At 47.8% G+C, this 17,293-nt stretch overlaps 1 protein-coding gene across 5 annotated transcripts; it reads right to left on the bottom strand.

Annotated features, from left to right (window-relative positions):
- Positions 1 to 74: 74 nt before the first annotated feature.
- rilpl1 (Rab interacting lysosomal protein-like 1) lies at positions 75 to 17,243 on the bottom strand. 5 transcript variants are annotated; one of them, XM_086188355.1, is made up of 8 exons: positions 17,152 to 17,233; positions 16,669 to 17,065; positions 9,474 to 9,592; positions 8,930 to 9,175; positions 6,913 to 7,080; positions 5,504 to 5,658; positions 5,013 to 5,117; positions 75 to 2,690 (listed from the first exon to the last, which is right to left on the bottom strand). In XM_086188355.1, exons 1-8 carry the CDS (start codon positions 17,191 to 17,193, stop codon positions 2,552 to 2,554), a joined length of 1,371 nt encoding a protein of 456 aa, XP_086044481.1. In that variant the 5' UTR covers positions 17,194 to 17,233; the 3' UTR covers positions 75 to 2,551. The 5 variants fall into 5 exon arrangements, with proteins under 5 accessions (XP_086044481.1, XP_086044483.1, XP_086044484.1 ...); XM_086188357.1 differs by lacking the exon at positions 6,913 to 7,080 and adding exons at positions 4,223 to 4,310; positions 10,406 to 10,553 and having other exon boundaries at positions 89 to 1,666; positions 16,669 to 17,243; XM_086188359.1 differs by adding an exon at positions 10,406 to 10,553 and having other exon boundaries at positions 2,570 to 4,310; positions 16,669 to 17,243.
- Positions 17,244 to 17,293: the final 50 nt, after the last annotated feature.

The raw sequence follows: 17,293 nt of genomic DNA, 5'->3' as shown, positions 1-17,293 counted from the left end.
ATCCCAGATTTACTCCTGTTTGTACACAATAAAGCTAACAATGACGTTCAGCAAACTAAAAATAAAACAAAATGTCAGAAGTTACAGAATAATTTCTCATTTCCAAACAAATGAAACTTGAGCATCATTGCATTAATTTAAAAAAAGTCATATTTTTCATGTGAATCATTACAAACTGTTGTAAAAGATTATGAAGCGAGCCAGTGAGTGAACGGATGAAGTTTGTCTCAGACATCTGACGAGTGACGCAGGTAGCCTTGAAAAAACAGGACAAAGACGTCCAGAGTTTGAGTGCAGCTCATTTAATAAAGCACAGATGCGCTCATTTCCTGTCAAACATTCATTTTTATTGGAAGCTGCAGGGAAACCAGAGAAGATGAGGCGAAACTACAACTCTGCTGCACTCGGACGCGTCCTCTTTCCCTTCACGTGCTTTAAGTCCGTGGATCCTCCAACGCCTGACATGTCGACATTCTTGACGTCTCAATACGTAAAAGATAAAATGGAATATAAATAGAATTCAGTTCAACCATTTCAAGTTTCTCCTTGACAGCTCTTCAGTCCAGTGGCGACGGATCAATAGAAAAATAATTTGACTAATTTGTTTGCAGTTATTGTAAGTCTTTGATTTTGCAAACCCCAAAGTTTTTTGTTTTGTTTTTATCTTTCTCCCATCAAATTCCCTTGGCAAACAAAAGGCCATCGTGTAAATGAGGAATGAAGCCGTCACGTGCTGGTCAAACGTCACCAGGAAAGCTAATATTGCTTTCCCAGCGGTTCAGGTAAATGCCATCACAATGGAGTCGTGACTGGACACAAAGCTGCTGTTTTACTGGTGACATCAAGCTGGTTTTCCGACTGGAGGTTTGAGAAAACTTTGGCACCGTCTGAAGTGAACGCTTTCAGAGCTTCAGACGGGGAATCGCTCAGTCTGAGGCGAGCGCAGCAGGGTGCCAGACGCCGATATCTGACCACCACCGCATGTCACGATTCTGACTCTTGAGTCGTTTCGTCGTCGTGGCAGAAGCAGGGTGTTCACGCCCGGCGTGGGTTATAAACAGAGCATCTAAGTCTGCTGCACGCCACAGGTCCTACGTGCTGTGAGCTGCTGGCGTGGTCGCGGGCGCGTCCCGGGTCACCCAAGTGTTGCTCTTGACGTCACAGACTCAATCAGGGACGATGACGGCGCGTTCGCTCTTCAGTCTGGCAGGATTCGTGCTGCAGCTTTCATCAGAAGAAAACTCGCCTTCGTGTCTGAACTCATTTCACTGGCGTTGGCCAGCACACTTCCGCCCCTCTCCTTCATCCGTGTCGCAACGGCCATTTCCCTCGTTTCCATCTCACTAAACTCTCCGCTTCTACACGCACCGACCTGCCACGTTCCACCCGGACAACTTGAGTTCCCCTTTCTCTCTTCAGAAGATTCCGAGTTTCTTCGTCTTTTCCATCTGCAGATGAGGCAGCTTACGTCACCCTCGCGTGCTTGAAAGCAAAACACGGGTTTTAACTCAACACCCCAGGTTTTTCTGAGGTGTTTCACTTTTAGACAAGCAGAAAAAAACCCCACTACACACTGTTTACTGTCGCTGCGGTAACGAGGCCACCATCTTCAGGCTGCCGGCCTGAGGTCTCGCCATCCGTCGAGCCTCCTGGCCTGGAAAACACTCTGCTCATAAAGACGAGCAAATTCAAAAAAACAAAACAAAACTTAAAATATAAAATGTTCAAATAACTTATGGAGTGTTATGAAAAAATATATATAGACTGGTTCTAGATCAATATGTTTTTTTGCATGATTATTAAGTGGAAAATGATTAAAAACACTTGTTTTCCTCCATCTCAGCACTTAAGGCACCAACTATCGTATTCATGTCACCAGCAGCCGGACTTCCTTCTGAAAATGCGGTAAAATCGTTTCTGATTCTCTCAGTGATTCAAATGAGAAATCGAACAGCCGAGAAATTTGTCCTGAAGGCTTCAAGCAGAGAGCGACGAAGTTTCCTTCCCACACGAACATGCGTCCGTGAATGCGGCGCTCGCGACGGGCGAAGGCTCGTGCGTTTTGAGTCCTGCCCCGCTCGCATACCGGCTCCGATTTATTTTTTAATAAAATGTTACTTTCAGGTTTCTACCACTGTCAGGGTTAGTTTAGACAACAAAACTCCTTGATTAGGTTTTAGGAGAACATCCTTTCACAGCGTTAACCAGGAATAACAAAGACTTCCTGGCTGACGTCCTGTTAGACAGCCTTCAGGGCAAACTTCCCCCCAAAATCCCTTTGAAACAAGAATTTGGGACTTGGTTCTAATGCCCAGATCTCGGTTCTGGATATTCATGCAAATGTGTGCATACTTGATATGATCACACGTCATGAGCACGTATCGGATACTCAGAGTGGTGACGTAGCAACGTCAGTATGACCTGCAGGAGGTCGTGGTGATGTCGCAGTTAACCGGTGTGACAACTAGATGGGAGCTGGTGATCCACGTCTCCGTGGCGGAGAGAGTCTCTAGTCTGGCCTCCACTGATGGAGAGTTAATTTGGCGTCTGACTACATGTGCTGCAGCGCCTCCTGGGCTTGTTCTGTGTACACGTCGTCTTTCCCCGCCCACGAGCCGAGGCCGCCGTCAAACTGCAAGCTCCGCTGCGGCTGCGAGCTCCGCTGCTTGTCACGGGAGAAGAAACTAAACCTGAGGACAGAGAGGGAGAGACAGAAGACAGACGCCACGTCTCTCAGTGCCAGATACGAGACCGACATGCGCGTGTGGACATCGGCTGATCAAAATGGTCGTATCCTGTTACGAAGCGACAAGCAGCGATGGATGGGTGCAACTCCACCGATGAATCAGCTGACCGATAATCATTAGTGCTGGTATTGATGGGTTCGTCTTCTGCTTCCACAAGGAGAGCAGCCAACAGAGGCTTTATCATCTGTTCTATTGACGGTGACAACATAATTTACAGAGAGACCACCGCGATGGCGCCGGGCCACGGTGAAGAAGATTAGAAACGAGTGATGGAGACGAGGGACGCACGGCTTCATCGGCTCAGTGTCAGCGGCTTTCAAGCACAACCGCAACGGTCTGGCAACCAAAGTTTCTCCCGGTTTTGCTCGCCTTTTTCATGCATCGTCTGCTGTTGACGAGACAATAAACTACAGGGTCTGTGGACTTTTCCAAATGTTTCAGAAATAAAGAAAAGTGACACTCTCACTTTATGTTTTCACGTGTTTTAGTTAATAATAATAATAATAATAATATTGTGAATCACCAACAAAACTGTTAACATGGAGCAATGACAGCTGCTGCTGCTGTTACACCTCCCAAACACTAGAGGGCAGCAGTGAGCTTCTGGGCCACTGTCTTGTGCGTTCACGTGAACGTCCAACAATGTCAGCTGAGAGGAGTTTGAGCCAATAAATGAGTGAGTTAAAGTCACTGAAGTGAGTAAAGGCTGCAAACAGCTCCGAGCAGAGGCGGAGGAGGAGGAGGCCATGTGACGCGTCGCTACATTTCCAGCAACACAACTATAAATCCAGATTTAGAGAAGAAGATTTTCCTTTTGCAACCTGTCGCGTCGCCCCCTGCTGGCCATCAGGCAGTAAAAGACGAGAGGTGCCTGCACCCAGCTGGACCATCACTTGAACCTCAGACTGACTTCAAATAGTTTCACATTAAAATGACTTTGAATGTTTTTTACTTTCATTAAAAAAAAATTTAAAAAAAATCACAATATCAACATAAAAGAGGCCAAAACTTAAGTCTGTTTTGGCAGATCTGGATTCATTAGCATCACAACTTACAGCCAACGTCTGTGACATCACAACGGCGTTAACACCTGACGTCACATCGAATGCCTGCTCCGTCTACTGAGGTGGCGGTCAGCTGGGTTCATGCTGACACGTTCACATGAACATGCACAACACAGAAACATCAAAGACTGAGTCCACGCACGGGGGCGGGTGTTAGGTGGTTACTGGCGGTTTCTACCCGCTGGCTGAGGTGAAGGCGCTTTAGCTGAGTTACGTGGGAGGTTGCAGACGACAAGCATCTCCATTCTGACTGGCTGATTTTATCATCCGATCATCCCGCTGGACGACTGGTAGGACGGCCCCACAATCAGCCAATCAGAATACCACAGAGGGTTAACAAGCAGCCGCGGTGCATGCTGGGAAATGGAGGCTGTTAGCTTGGGAAGACTCTGATGGGGGGGGGGGTCATACAAGCGATACAAGGCGTCTGATTGGCTGTAAAGTGGGGTCATCGGGGATCAAACCAGCCGCCACCATCGGCATAATGGCGGTGAAGATCCTGTCACACGGGAGTAAAGACACAGACAGGAAGAGAGGGGGGAGGGGAGGGGAGGGGGGGGCGAACAGGGGGAGACCACATCAAACTTGAGCTCAGGAGAAATTCCCTCTCAAAGCAAATAAAGGCCCCATTTAGCTGAACGTGTCCCCCGACTGCTCCACCGCCGCCCCTCGGCCTTGACGCTCACCAGAGCTTCTACACAACAACAGCTGAGCGCCAGAGGACTGACACACACTGGTGAAAGTGGGCGGGGCTCCAGAGCCTTCTCGAGGTGACACCGTGCATCATCACGTTAGAATGTCACATGCAGCGGCGCCGTTTCAAACGGCAGCACCATGCTGACGACACTTTTGTAATTCTCAACCGCTGTTGTGGAACAAACAAACACAGGCCGTTAGCGAGCGTCTGTGCTGCTGGCGTCTTGAATGACTGCTACTTCCACAGTGACCTCATGGTGGCGCTTGTTCGGGTGTGTGCTCGCTCTCTGCTCGCGGATGAACACAATCGTCTATACTGTGTCATTTACTTGCTGTAGTGAAACACTCGAGTTCCTTTTAAACGTTCCAAAGAAATAAATTTGACTCGAACTTGATCTTTTGCCACACGAGAGAAAAAACTGGTGAACCTCTGTGTGTGTGTGTGTGTATGTGTGTGTGTGTGTATGTGTGTGTGTATGTGTGTGTGTGTGAGAACACCACGTACAGGCGTTTGATTCCTGACTCGGGCGGGGCAGACAAGCGGGAGCGAGTCCTCAGTTCTGGCGAGGGAGACGGACTCGGGGTCACCGCCTCATCTTCTGGTTCTTCACTGCAGAGACAAAGAGTCGTGATCAGCCGGCGACTTCTCCAGGAGCCACAACATCACGTCTGACAACGTTTACTCCACATGTGAGGGGAAACCAGCAGGGAAAATGAGGTCATGGATGTCTGTCCTATTTATCACGGTTATGTAAGCGGTTAGAGTGGCCTGGCCATGCTGGGTGGAGGACTTTAATCCTGCACTGAGAAATTTCATCTGGTTGCTAAGCGGAACTCCAGAGCTGAGCAGGTGGTAGGAGAGTGTTTTTAGCTTCACTTTTCGCCAGAACATGAGAACTAAATCCAGACAACACCTCTGTCTCCCTCCCTTCACACACGCCGGGGAGAGACTGAGAGAGACGTGACGTCAGGACTGAGCTTCTCTTGAGTGCCAACCTTTTGTAGTAGGCCAGCTCTTCCTGCAGCAGGAAGACTTTGGCTTTGAGCTCGTTCCTCTCATGGAGGACGTCCCTCAGCTCCTGCAGGGTGAACCGTGGACGGTTTGGGTCCTTCGGGTCCAGGCCTCCCGCCTCCTCCTCGCACAGCGCCTCCTGTAGAGAGAGAGGCGTCACATGGAGGAACCAAAACCAGACACGAGGAAGCAAGAAAGGAAGGAAGGAAGGAAGGAGGGCGGGAAGGAAGTGAGGATACCTTGGTAAAATATTGGAACACGGCAGGCATGTCCTCATCACACATCGCCTCCTGGTGGCAAGTCAGACATCAGGCCTTGTTCCAATAAATGTTGGCCCTTCCCTCCTGCCTTTGAACTAAGACTGGGTTCTTTTTTTAATCTGCACATTTTTCATTCACTTTGTTAAAAAAAAAACAACAAAAAACAAAAAAACAACAACAACTTGACTTCAGCAAGACAGGAAGCCAGGAGTCACTCATGCACGGGGCAAACAGACCACAGCTCTACACGCCAAGTCCAACTGAAACATCGCCTCACTGTTTACGTGTCCGATCGGCGTCCGTCTGCTTGTTTCTTGTTATGACTACTTCATGATGCTTCACCTACCAGTCACCCAGAGTGTGTGGATAATCCACCACCACACCTCTGGTGCGGCGCCATAAAAAAACAAAAAAACCCCAAAAAACCTGCCGCTGCTCTCCAGACATCAGGAGCCGTTCCCGCTGTTTGACTCCTTCATCCGATCAAACCTCCCTCATGATCGTGGCTTCACCATCAGATTTAAAATCATGACTTGTCGTCTGGGATTGTCTACAGCTGCTGCTGGCTTGAAGACGCGGCCGACCCAAAGTCTCTGACTGTCAGCGGCAGCATGATTGACAGGCGGCTCACAGGACGACAGCTTCAGCTGCTTTAAAAGGAAAAAAGATCGGGCCAAAACGATTGCTCAGGACCTAAAGTGGCTCATTTCTGTATTTTAACTGAGGGGTTTTTAAAGATTATCTGGAAAGTGGACCTTTTTAAACCGAGTAGATTCCAGCGCACTCTGAACCTTGATATGCGCCGCAGCAGCGAGACAGACACACAACTTCATTTCAGTTGGACTTGAAAGGGTCGTTTCTAGTGCGGGTGTATCAGGATCAGGGTGCACGGAGGCTCAACGGGAGGTGCTGTTAGCGGCCGAGCTGCTGGGAGCGTCTATATTTAGACGGGTGCAGTTGACCGTGAGGTGTCAGCCAGCTGGCCGAGGAGCAAACAATCCTAGTGCCTGACTGTTAGTGGTCGGACACCCATGGCGTCCTCTTGTCATGGGTCGGACAAACATTAGTGCTTCTACCTACGAGCTTAGAGTCAACCACAGCACTCTGATGGCTAGCGAACACTCCTCCATTACCCAGAGCAACACCGCCTCGTCCTCAGCCTCCTCATCCTCATGTGTGTCGGAGCTGAGTGAGCCCGGCAGGGGCCGCGGGGCCAAGACAACCCCGCCCGACATCAGCTCAGGAGGGTCAGGTGTGACTGACCAGCCCTGGGCCCCCACCGCCGCTGCAGCTTCACCACGCTGGTGGAGCAAAAGACAGTTTATTATCTCCGTTGGTGGTCGGGATGCTGCTTTCTAAACTTCTGCTTTACTAACAACACAGTTTGAGTGTGCGCAGAGCCAGAAGGACTCGCTGGACTCTTGTCTTTACACACAACACGCTAATCACATGATCAGTCCTCAGGATAGACGACAAGTCAGAGAGGTGGCGGCACACACAGGTCAGAGGCTCCAGGGGAAAAAATGCAGAACGAATCTTGTTTTCATGAGATAAGCAGGTGAGAAGTACTACAGAAATACTCCGTCCCAGCCCAGTATTTAACATCCTTCCGAAGTTAAAGCACTGTGCACTCGTGTCTTTAGTCCTGTGCACTCGTGTCTTTAGTCCTGTGCACTCGTGTCTTTAGTCCTGTGCACTCGTGTCTTTAGTCCTGTGCACTCGTGTCTTTAGTCCTGTGCACGCGTGTCTTTAGTCCTTCTCATTTCGGGGAAACTCCTCTAGTAACTCGCTTAATTCCAGCAGGATGTTTTATTAAGTCACCCGTGCAGCAGTGAGCTGCAGGTGGAGGAGACCTGTTGTTGGTGACGGACTTTGTTAAAACAGTGGAAGCTCACGTGATGGCGAATGACATCATCAAGACCAACCAGGTGTGCCTATAAGATTACACAACAGACTACAGAAGGAGGTCTCTCCATTAAACAGGCGAGTCTGAGTCTCTCTCTGTCAGACCTCCTCAGAGCAGAGCGACAGGTGAGGAGGAGAGGAGGGCCGACTGATGGCTCATCAATCGCCTCTCAGACCGATCAAAAAAATTAAAATGACAAAACCTGAGTGTCCGCACACAAGAAGTCTGTGTGTGAAACCCTGCAGTGTGTAACATCCTGCTGTCCACAGACGTCTGCTGTCGTGAGTTTGACAGAAAGACAGAGAGCGGCGAGTCTGGACGGGAACCTGAGACCCGCCAAAGATCGCATGAGTTTGATCATTTTAGCAGAAACAATCGACACAAATCTAGCAAGAGTTGTGCTCATAAAGCGTGACCTGCCAGAGAGGCGGAGAAAGACGCGCATCTCCAAAAATAGAAAATCCTGTCGTGGTGCCGGTGTTTAAAGTGGCAGGCCACCGTAAACAAAGCAGGATTTACTGAGCCACAGAAACACTGATCCCAGACCTGCTGGGATGGAAAAATCCCTCAGATCCTTCACTTAAGCAACAGCATGAATACCACACTGTGAGAAGACCTCGTTACAATTAAAAATCTCGCATGTAATTACTTCCTTTTATTAAAAAAAAAATCAACCTTTTCATTGCTTTTGTTGTACTCCAGTGGCTCTCTGGTTGGTGTTGTAGGAAGCTACTTTACTCCAGTGCTGCCCAAACTCAGGGTCTGGCCCTCTAAAGGGTCATGAGTGGTCAAGAAATGATAAAAAGAACTTGTCAAACTTTGGGGAAAGTCTCCAACTGACCATCGCCCCCCCGGGGACAGACAAGAAGACAGAGACTCTGTTGAGACTCATGCTAGTTAGCTTAGAACAATGGATGGTGGTGAGTGGGAAGTGTTAGCATCCTGCTGACATTTGTGTGAGAGGATGAGGAGGGTTACTGCTGGACAAACCAACATCTTGAACCTGAGAAAGTTGATGACCTTTGACTGAGGCATGCTAACACTTCTAATCCCCTACTATTCATTGTGCTAAGCTAACTAGCTACTAGGGCCTCAGCTTGCTAACACAAGGGTCCCTGTCTCCTGGTCTGTTTCAGGTTTATTACAGTGATGGAATTTATCAGGCATTTCTGATGGTTTCCTGAGCAATTCTAAAAATAAATTCAATTATGACCTCTTTAGCTGTCTAAAGCAACTCGTGTTACCTCTGCAGGTGAAGGGGGCTGAGGTGGGACTTCCTCGGTATCCTGGACAGGACCTTCTCCTAGCAGGCGCTCCCGTAAGCGTCCAACTTCCTGCCGGAGGGCGCCGACTTCCTGTCCCCGTGCCTGAGCGCTGGCCTCCAGCTCCACCTTCTGTTCGATCAGTGCTTTGCCCTGAGCCTCCACCACGGAGATCTTATGGCGAAGGTCGTGATTGATTTTCATGAGGCGAGACTGCTGCTGCTGGAGCTGCGAGGACGGAGAGGACGGAGGGAGGATGAGCCTCCACACGTCATCGATTTATGGGCCCTAAAATCAGAGCAGCCATTCTTTGTTCAGACTTTTCAGTTTACAAGTTTATTCCTACAGTACGGAGCCCTGGTGTGGACATAATGAGACACGTCAGGCCAACAAATAGAAATTGTTCCCTTGATTTGTTTATTTTATATATTTTCAAAAGTTACAGCTCATGGCCTCCAAGTATCTAAACAGGAGGGGCTGCAAGTTGTGTCCCAGCAGGGCTCCTCCCCCTTTTGAGTGGCCTTACTGCTTCGATGTCCTCGTTCTTCAGCGTGAGCTCACGGTCCTTCGCTCGAATCTCGTCTCTCTGCTTGTCCACGACTTCTTTCAGCTTCTTCATCACCTGCCTCTCTCGCTCTGTCATACCTGGAGAGAGAGAGAGAGGGAGAGAGAGAGAGAGACGAGGATGAGGGAGCAAGCAGAGGAGATATTCATGTTTACAAGCTGCCAAGACCAGTTGATTAGTATGCAAGCACGTGCGCGTGTGCGTGTGTAGCAGGTGTGTGTACACTGAGGCTGTGTTTCTGACTGACTGCGGCCACTGTGTGGATGTGCGAGAGCCCCTGATGCAGGCACTGGCTCGCCGTCAGACCCAGAGAAGGCTTCCTTTGTGTGTGCTGGTGTTGTTTTCTATCCATTTATGTGAAGTCACAATAATCCATATCTTTGAAACACCATCAACGGCGCTTTTAGAATCAGTCAGCACCATCAGAACTGTAGTGGGGGGGGGGGGGGCTGAGGTAGCTCCCCTGCAATATTTAGCTTTAGAATTGATAAATGTGTCATTTTTGTTACTCGACACGGGCAGCAGAGTACAAAGTTCAACAGAGAAATGATTTCTGGCGGCTCGTTCAGTCACAATGTCCCTGCACGATTTTGTCGTTTGACTTCTGTAACTGGTTTTTTTCAATAACAATAAATGAGACGGTGTAACATTTTGGGCGCTGCTTGTACTGACGAGCCTGCGGAGAATCACCAGCACTGCGCTTTTAACAAGTTAGTCGATCTACTGAGTTGATTTTTACCAACATTCAATAACAATAAGCAGATCAAATTAATCCTGAGCATCACGGTGCTGATGTGCAGAAAGCGGGAACTGTTTTTTTTTTGAAGAAGCACAGAACTTGTTAAGTCCTTGTTTTCTGAGTGAGTCCGGTGCAGTGTTGTGCTGATCCCCACCCTCGTGCTTCTGCAGGTCCTCCTCACTCATGGGGTCTTTGATGGACATGCTGGTGAGGAGCGTTTTGTTCTCCTCCTGCAGCTGAGCGATCTGGGAGAGCAGATCCTGAGCTTCTCCTCTCCACACGTCCTCCACCAGCTCCAGCTCCTGCACGTGCGCGCGCACACACGCACACACACACACACACACACGATGAAAACTCAGCATTCTTTTTTTTCCCTCGCTGAGACGTTGCGCTCATGATCCCCTGAGGACGAATCCTGCGACTCTGCTAATTCTCTGTGGGCGTCCGGTCTTTAACTTGTTGATGTGGGTGTTTTATTTGTTGGTTTCGACGACAGCTTTTCCAGCTCTGTTTTTTGTAGGCATAACTCAACGCCAGGGCTGTACAATAATGCCGGTGCATCGGCAGCAGCTATCGGTTGTTTGGGTGTTGTGGACCTGGTGTATGCAGGCTCAGTCGATGCGCAGGGCAAAGAAAAACACACCATGGTGGTACATTTATACAGTAAATGTGTGACAAACGGAAGGGAAAACTGATGTGAAGCCTCCAGAACAGCTTTTAACGCTTCTTGTCATCGATTCTACGAATCCTCTCACATCCCGTGACCTGCAGGGACACGTCTGCATTCACGATGTTTTCCACACTTTTATTCTGGTTCACCGGACTGTCCGGAGAGAAACGCTCGATTGTGCTGTGAAATCTAATCCTGCTGCACTCAGGATGCGTTGACACGACTGCTAGTGAGTCTGGAGAGCTGTGTAAACCAGCATGGAGAGCTCTATTACACGCCGCCTTCACGTGTGACAGTCAAACTCCACAGAGGAACAGCCAGCGATTTGATGTTTCAGCCATTTCACACACAAGCACTCATCTCTCCTCTCGCACTGCTGGTTCTCTGGGCCGGCCCGGAAGTTACAGAAAATATGAACTGGTGAAAATTCAGAAAATAATCAGCAGATCGTAACGATCAAATGTTAAGATGTTTTTTTTTAATGATATCAAAAATATGTTTTATTCTAAATTTTAGAGGCAAAATACAAAGATAGGTTAAATATAAAAAGAGGATAGGTAGGAAAGAACACTAACAACAATTGGATGATAATTAAAGGCATAGGGAGAGATTGAAACTGTATCAAAATAAATGGATCAAGAGAGTTAAATCAGAAGGGAACCAACACCTGGGTCAACATTCAGCAACTAACTTCTACTTTATTTTCTCGTTAGACGAAGCAGAAATCTCCTCTCGTAACTTTATAAGAGTCATGAGATGCTGTTAATCAGTCCACCGGCGAACGTGTGAGCGTGTTCACCACCGCCCTGTCACTGTCACGAGAACCTGACACACTGACTTTTTATAGCAGCGAGCAGACGGACTCGCAGCCACAACAGCATTCCTGCAGAGACGCAGCGGGTAGACAGACTGGTAGTGAGCAGAGACTAGAAGGGAGCAGAGAGACTGGTAGTGAGCAGAGACTGGTAGTGAGCAGAGACTAGAAGGGAGCAGAGACTAGTAGTGAGCAGAGACTAGAAGGGAGCAGAGAGACTGGTAGTGAGCAGAGAGACTGGTAGTGAGCAGAGAGACTGGTATTGAGCAGAGAGACTGGTAGTGAGCGGACAGCTCTTGTGTACTGGAACTACACATGCTAGCAACTAGCATTTACACCTGACTTTGTTATGCTTCTGCTGCTCAACATCTCAGACGGAAATTACAGTTCACGCAGTAGTACAGTAGTTCTATACGCAGTAGTACAGTAGTTCTATACGCAGTAGTACAGTAGTTCTATACGCAGTAGTACAGTAGTTCTATACGCAGTAGTACAGTAGTTCTATACGCAGTAGTACAGTAGTTCTATATGCAGTAGTACAGTAGTTCTATACGCAGTAGTACAGTAGTTCTATACGCAGTAGTACAGTAGTTCTACATGCAGTAGTACAGTAGTTCTATACGCAGTAGTACCGTAGTTCTATACGCAGTAGTACAGTACTTCTACATGCAGTAGTACAGTAGTTCTATACGTAGTAGTACCGTAGTTCTATATGCAGTAGTACAGTAGTTCTACATGCAGTAGTACCGTAGTTCTATACGTAGTAGTACCGTAGTTCTATATGCAGTAGTACAGTAGTTCTATACGCTGTAGAACAGTAGTTCTATACGCTGTAGAACAGTAGTTCTATATGCAGTAGTACAGTAGTTCTATACGCAGTAGTACAGTAGTTCTACACGCAGTAGTACAGTAGTTCTACATGCAGTAGTACAGTAGTTCTATACGTAGTAGTACAGTAGTTCTACATGCAGTAGTACAGTAGTTCTATATGTAGTAGTACCGTAGTTCTATATGCAGTAGTACAGTAGTTCTACATGCAGTAGTACAGTAGTTCTATACGAAGTAGTACCGTAGTTCTATATGCAGTAGTACAGTAGTTCTACATGCAGTAGTACAGTAGTTCTATACGTAGTAGTGCCGTAGTTCTATATGCAGTAGTACAGTAGTTCTACATGCAGTAGTACAGTAGTTCTACATGCAGTAGTACAGTAGTTCTACATGCAGTAGTACAGTAGTTCTATACGCAGTAGTACCGTAGTTCTATACGTAGTAGTACCGTAGTTCTATACGTAGTAGTACCGTAGTTCTATATGCAGTAGTACAGTAGTTCTATACGCTGTAGTACAGTAGTTCTATATGCAGTAGTACAGTAGTTCTATACGCAGTAGTACAGTAGTTCTACACGCAGTAGTACAGTAGTTCTACATGCAGTAGTACAGTAGTTCTATACGTAGTAGTACCGTAGTTCTATACGCAGTAGTACAGTAGTTCTATATGCAGTAGTACAGTAGTTCTACATGCAGTAGTACAGTAGTTCTACATGCAGTAGTACAGTAGTTCTACATGCAGTAGTACAGTAGTTCTACATGCAGTAGTACAGTAGTTCTATACGCAGTAGTACCGTAGTTCTATACGTAGTAGTACCGTAGTTCTATATGCAGTAGTACAGTAGTTCTATACGCTGTAGTACAGTAGTTCTATATGCAGTAGTACAGTAGTTCTATACGCAGTAGTACAGTAGTTCTACACGCAGTAGTACAGTAGTTCTACATGCAGTAGTACAGTAGTTCTATACGTAGTAGTACCGTAGTTCTATACGCTGTAGTACAGTAGTTCTATATGCAGTAGTACAGTAGTTCTATACGCAGTAGTACAGTAGTTCTACACGCAGTAGTACAGTAGTTCTACATGCAGTAGTACAGTAGTTCTATACGTAGTAGTACCGTAGTTCTATATGCAGCAGTACAGTAGTTCTATACGCAGTAGTACAGTAGTTTTGTCTCCACCTGCAGCAGCTCCATCACCAACATGCTGCTCACACACTGATACTTCAAAACTGTAACACAATAATCACTGTAGTTCGAATGCAATACAGACCGATATTGAGTACACAGTTTTTACTTTAATACTATTAGAATATTTACTTCAGACTTTTTCCATAAGTCACTACGACAATAAAATATTTCTAATATTACTTTGATGAGTACTTGCACTGCATTTCTCTCTCAAAGTAGCGTGTCAGTAATGCCAATGATGCTATTGGCTGGAGCACTGGTGCTAGTGTCATGTGATCAAGTTGACGCTGGGGTCATGTGATCAAGTCCATTACTCGACAGAAACAGACAAGAGGTTTCGTTCTGACTCAACTGTGTAACCTTAGAGTGAGTGACTGGAAAAACCACCACCAAGACAACTGTGGTGAGGAAAGGAGCCAGACTTTCCTTTGGAGCCACAGGACATCGAGTCCACAGCCTGACTGAGTGAGTGGGCGTGGCCAGCGTGATGTCACTTATCAGTTTGTGACTTTGAAACCTTCCGTTTAGCGATCGATTTGATCCTGTTTAACTGGATGCGGCAAAATGTAAGCTTCTAACTAGTGACTGATTATAATAATGTTCACAAAGGCAATCAATCTGGCTTCTTTACTCGTTGGCCTCTGTTTTACCAGGGGAGGCGCCCCCTGCTGGCCGTCAGGAAGAATGCAGGTTCGATGCCAGTCCCAATGTAAAGAGTTCTGCCTTCACTGGAAGACCTGGACGCACCTCACAGGATGATTCGTATGACATTTACAGTCGGGAAGTGGAAACACCACAAAGAGCCAGTTTCAAATCAGCGCCCTAGTTAACCCATTAGACTGTTAAGCCCCGCCCCCTTATGCAGGTACAGAACACACAGGAGTGACACGGAGGATCCCGTGAAGCATCAGAATCAAACGGATGACAGAGGATTATGAAACATTCCTGCTGCAGCAGAGGAGCTGCGAACAAACTCAATCAGCGTTCAGAACGAGCTGTTCCTCTGGTACAGATGCTGACTCAGCACTGCGACTGGCCCCGCCGCCGGCGCACAGGAGGCATGGGGTCCCCCGTCCCTCCTCTGTTTGCTCTGTAACAGACAGAGGAGACGCCACCTCTCCTGCCTGGATTAGACCATGATAAACTGGAGGAGATGGATTCCTCCACTGAGGGTTGCTGCTGCTCAAAGCAGACTGGATTTCACCAGTTCAACGTTCCTGAGGGAGCCTGGAGCGTTCCCAAGCATTCCCAGAGCGTTCCGCATCTGTGTTCATAGGTGGAAGCTTCAGATAATTGTCATCAAAACCTTGTTCTTATATGCAGAACATTTTAGTGCAGGACGTCAAATTCACTGCTGATCAAAGAACACAAGCACCGATGAAAGCATCAGATAGTTCTTACTTCTGTCTGTTAAGCCCCGCCCCCTTATGCAGGTACAGAACACACAGGAGTGACACGGAGGATCCCGTGAAGCATCAGAATCAAACGGATGACAGAGGATTATGAAACATTCCTGCAGCAGCAGAGGAGCTGCGAACAAACTCTCATTCTTGAAAGAAGTCACGGATGTGCAGTAGATGTGATCAGGAAGAACAAGGAGAGTGGGGAACACACAGTACATCACCAGACGTGTGACCCCTAACCACAGCTAATTATCACTAAACAGAGCTAACTAGAACTAAACAGAGCTAAGAAGAACTAAATAGAGCCAACCAGAGCTAAGTAGAGCTAACTAGAACTAAACAGAGCTAACCAGAGCTAAGTAGAGCTAACTAGAACTAAACAGAGCTAAGTGGAGCTAACCAGAGCTAACTAGAACTAAGCAGAGCTAACCAGAGCAAAGTAGTGCTCACTAGAGCTAAGTAGAGCTAACTAGAACTAAACAGAGCTAACTAGAACTAAACAGAGCTAAGTGGAGCTAACTAGAGCTAACCAGAGCTAACTAGAACTAAGCAGAGCTAACCAGAGCAAAGTAGTGCTCACTAGAGCTAAGTAGAGCTAACTAGAACTAAACAGAGCTAACTAGAACTACACAGAGCTAACTAGAACTAAACAGAGCTAACTAGAACTAAACAGAGCTAACTACAGATGTCAGCTGTAGCACTCCCTTTCAAAGTGCAGCACTTAAGTCAGTTTAGGCACTTAAAGGTTATTACCTGTTAAACAGTAAATGTTTCACCTTTTGCGCAGATCTTTAGTAACTGAACCACACCTGCGGGATCATTGCAACTGCAACAACAACAACAACAACAACAACAAACCAACCCAAACCTGAGTTCAGGCCCACTTCCTCCATTTATAGTTTAAATATATTTATGTAGGGCCACAGTGCTGACCACTGCACTGTGGCCCTACATAAATAAACAGTGCTGACCACTGCACTGTGGCCTCACAGCAAGAAGGTTCGGGGTTCGAGTCCCGGCTCGGGCGCTGGATCTTTTTGTGTGAGTCTCCATGTTCTCCCTGTTCCTGTGTGGGTTCTCTCAGGTACTCCAGCTTCCTCCCACAGTCCAAAGACATCAATTTGGGAACGAGGCTGATTGATTCTCTAAATTGACCGTAGGTGTGAGTGTGAATGGTTGTTCGTCTCTGTATGTTGGACTTGCGACCTGTCCAGGGTGAACCCCGCCTCTCGCCTCCAGCCCCCCGCGACCCTTACTAGTCTACTACTAGGAATAAGCGGAAGACGACGATGGATATATTTATGTAAATAAAAATCGGAGGCTGATCTCCGATCAGTTTTAAAGCTCAACGCCACGTAATAACAGTCTGATAGATTCCTGGCACTTCTGCTGCCCTGCGTCTCACGTCACTCAACCGGAAGCTACGTCCACTTCTTTGACGCTGTCGCCGGCTGAGTTTAACTGTGACTAGTTACCAACTCGACTCGGTGTAAACCTGTTAACTAGGTGTCCGACCTTTCTGTGCTTCTTCTCCTTCTCCAGCCGGTCCAGCCTCTCCAGCCGCAGCTTGTCCAGCTCCAGCCGCAGCTCCTCGGTCTCGGGGCTGATGCAGCTGCGGCTCACCATCACCTCCAGGATCTCCAGCACCCGCACCACCTTGGGCATCAGCCTGGACAGAGCCTCGCAGCCGTACTGGTCGATGATCCGCTCGAACTCCTGGCCCACCACCGCGGCGATGTCGTACACGTCCATCACCGTCAGGTCGGCCACATTCTTCTCCAGGGCCGAGCCGGAGTCCTCCATGTCTGCCGGGGTTTATCGACCCTCCCTCCCTGGTTTCCTGTTGTGTTTCCTCGGCCGCGGACAACTTCCTTCCCACCGCCAGCAACTCTGCCCGGCTACTCTCTATTAGCTTTGAAGCCCGCAAATAAAGACACCAGAAAATGGAGTTAAAATGCGGAACTACCGCAAAACCATGACTGACGCTTGAGTCCGGACCTCAGTTGGGTGTCTGGGGGGTGAATAGCGTCGGTGTCCCATCCTCGTCCTGCCCGTCCTGTCCGCTCCGCTGTCCGTCACCGTCAAGTCTGCCATCTTAAAACCTCCACTTCCGCTTACCTTTCACAATAAAACCAGCACC

Source organism: Aulostomus chinensis, chromosome 19 (genome assembly GCF_037954235.1).
Source record: "Aulostomus chinensis isolate RoL2024-O1b breed Wild chromosome 19, RoL_Achi_v1.0, whole genome shotgun sequence".
Lineage (NCBI taxonomy): Eukaryota > Metazoa > Chordata > Actinopteri > Syngnathiformes > Aulostomidae > Aulostomus > Aulostomus chinensis.
Note: the sequence above shows the minus strand (reverse complement) of the source record. Positions and strands in the feature narration are given on the sequence as shown.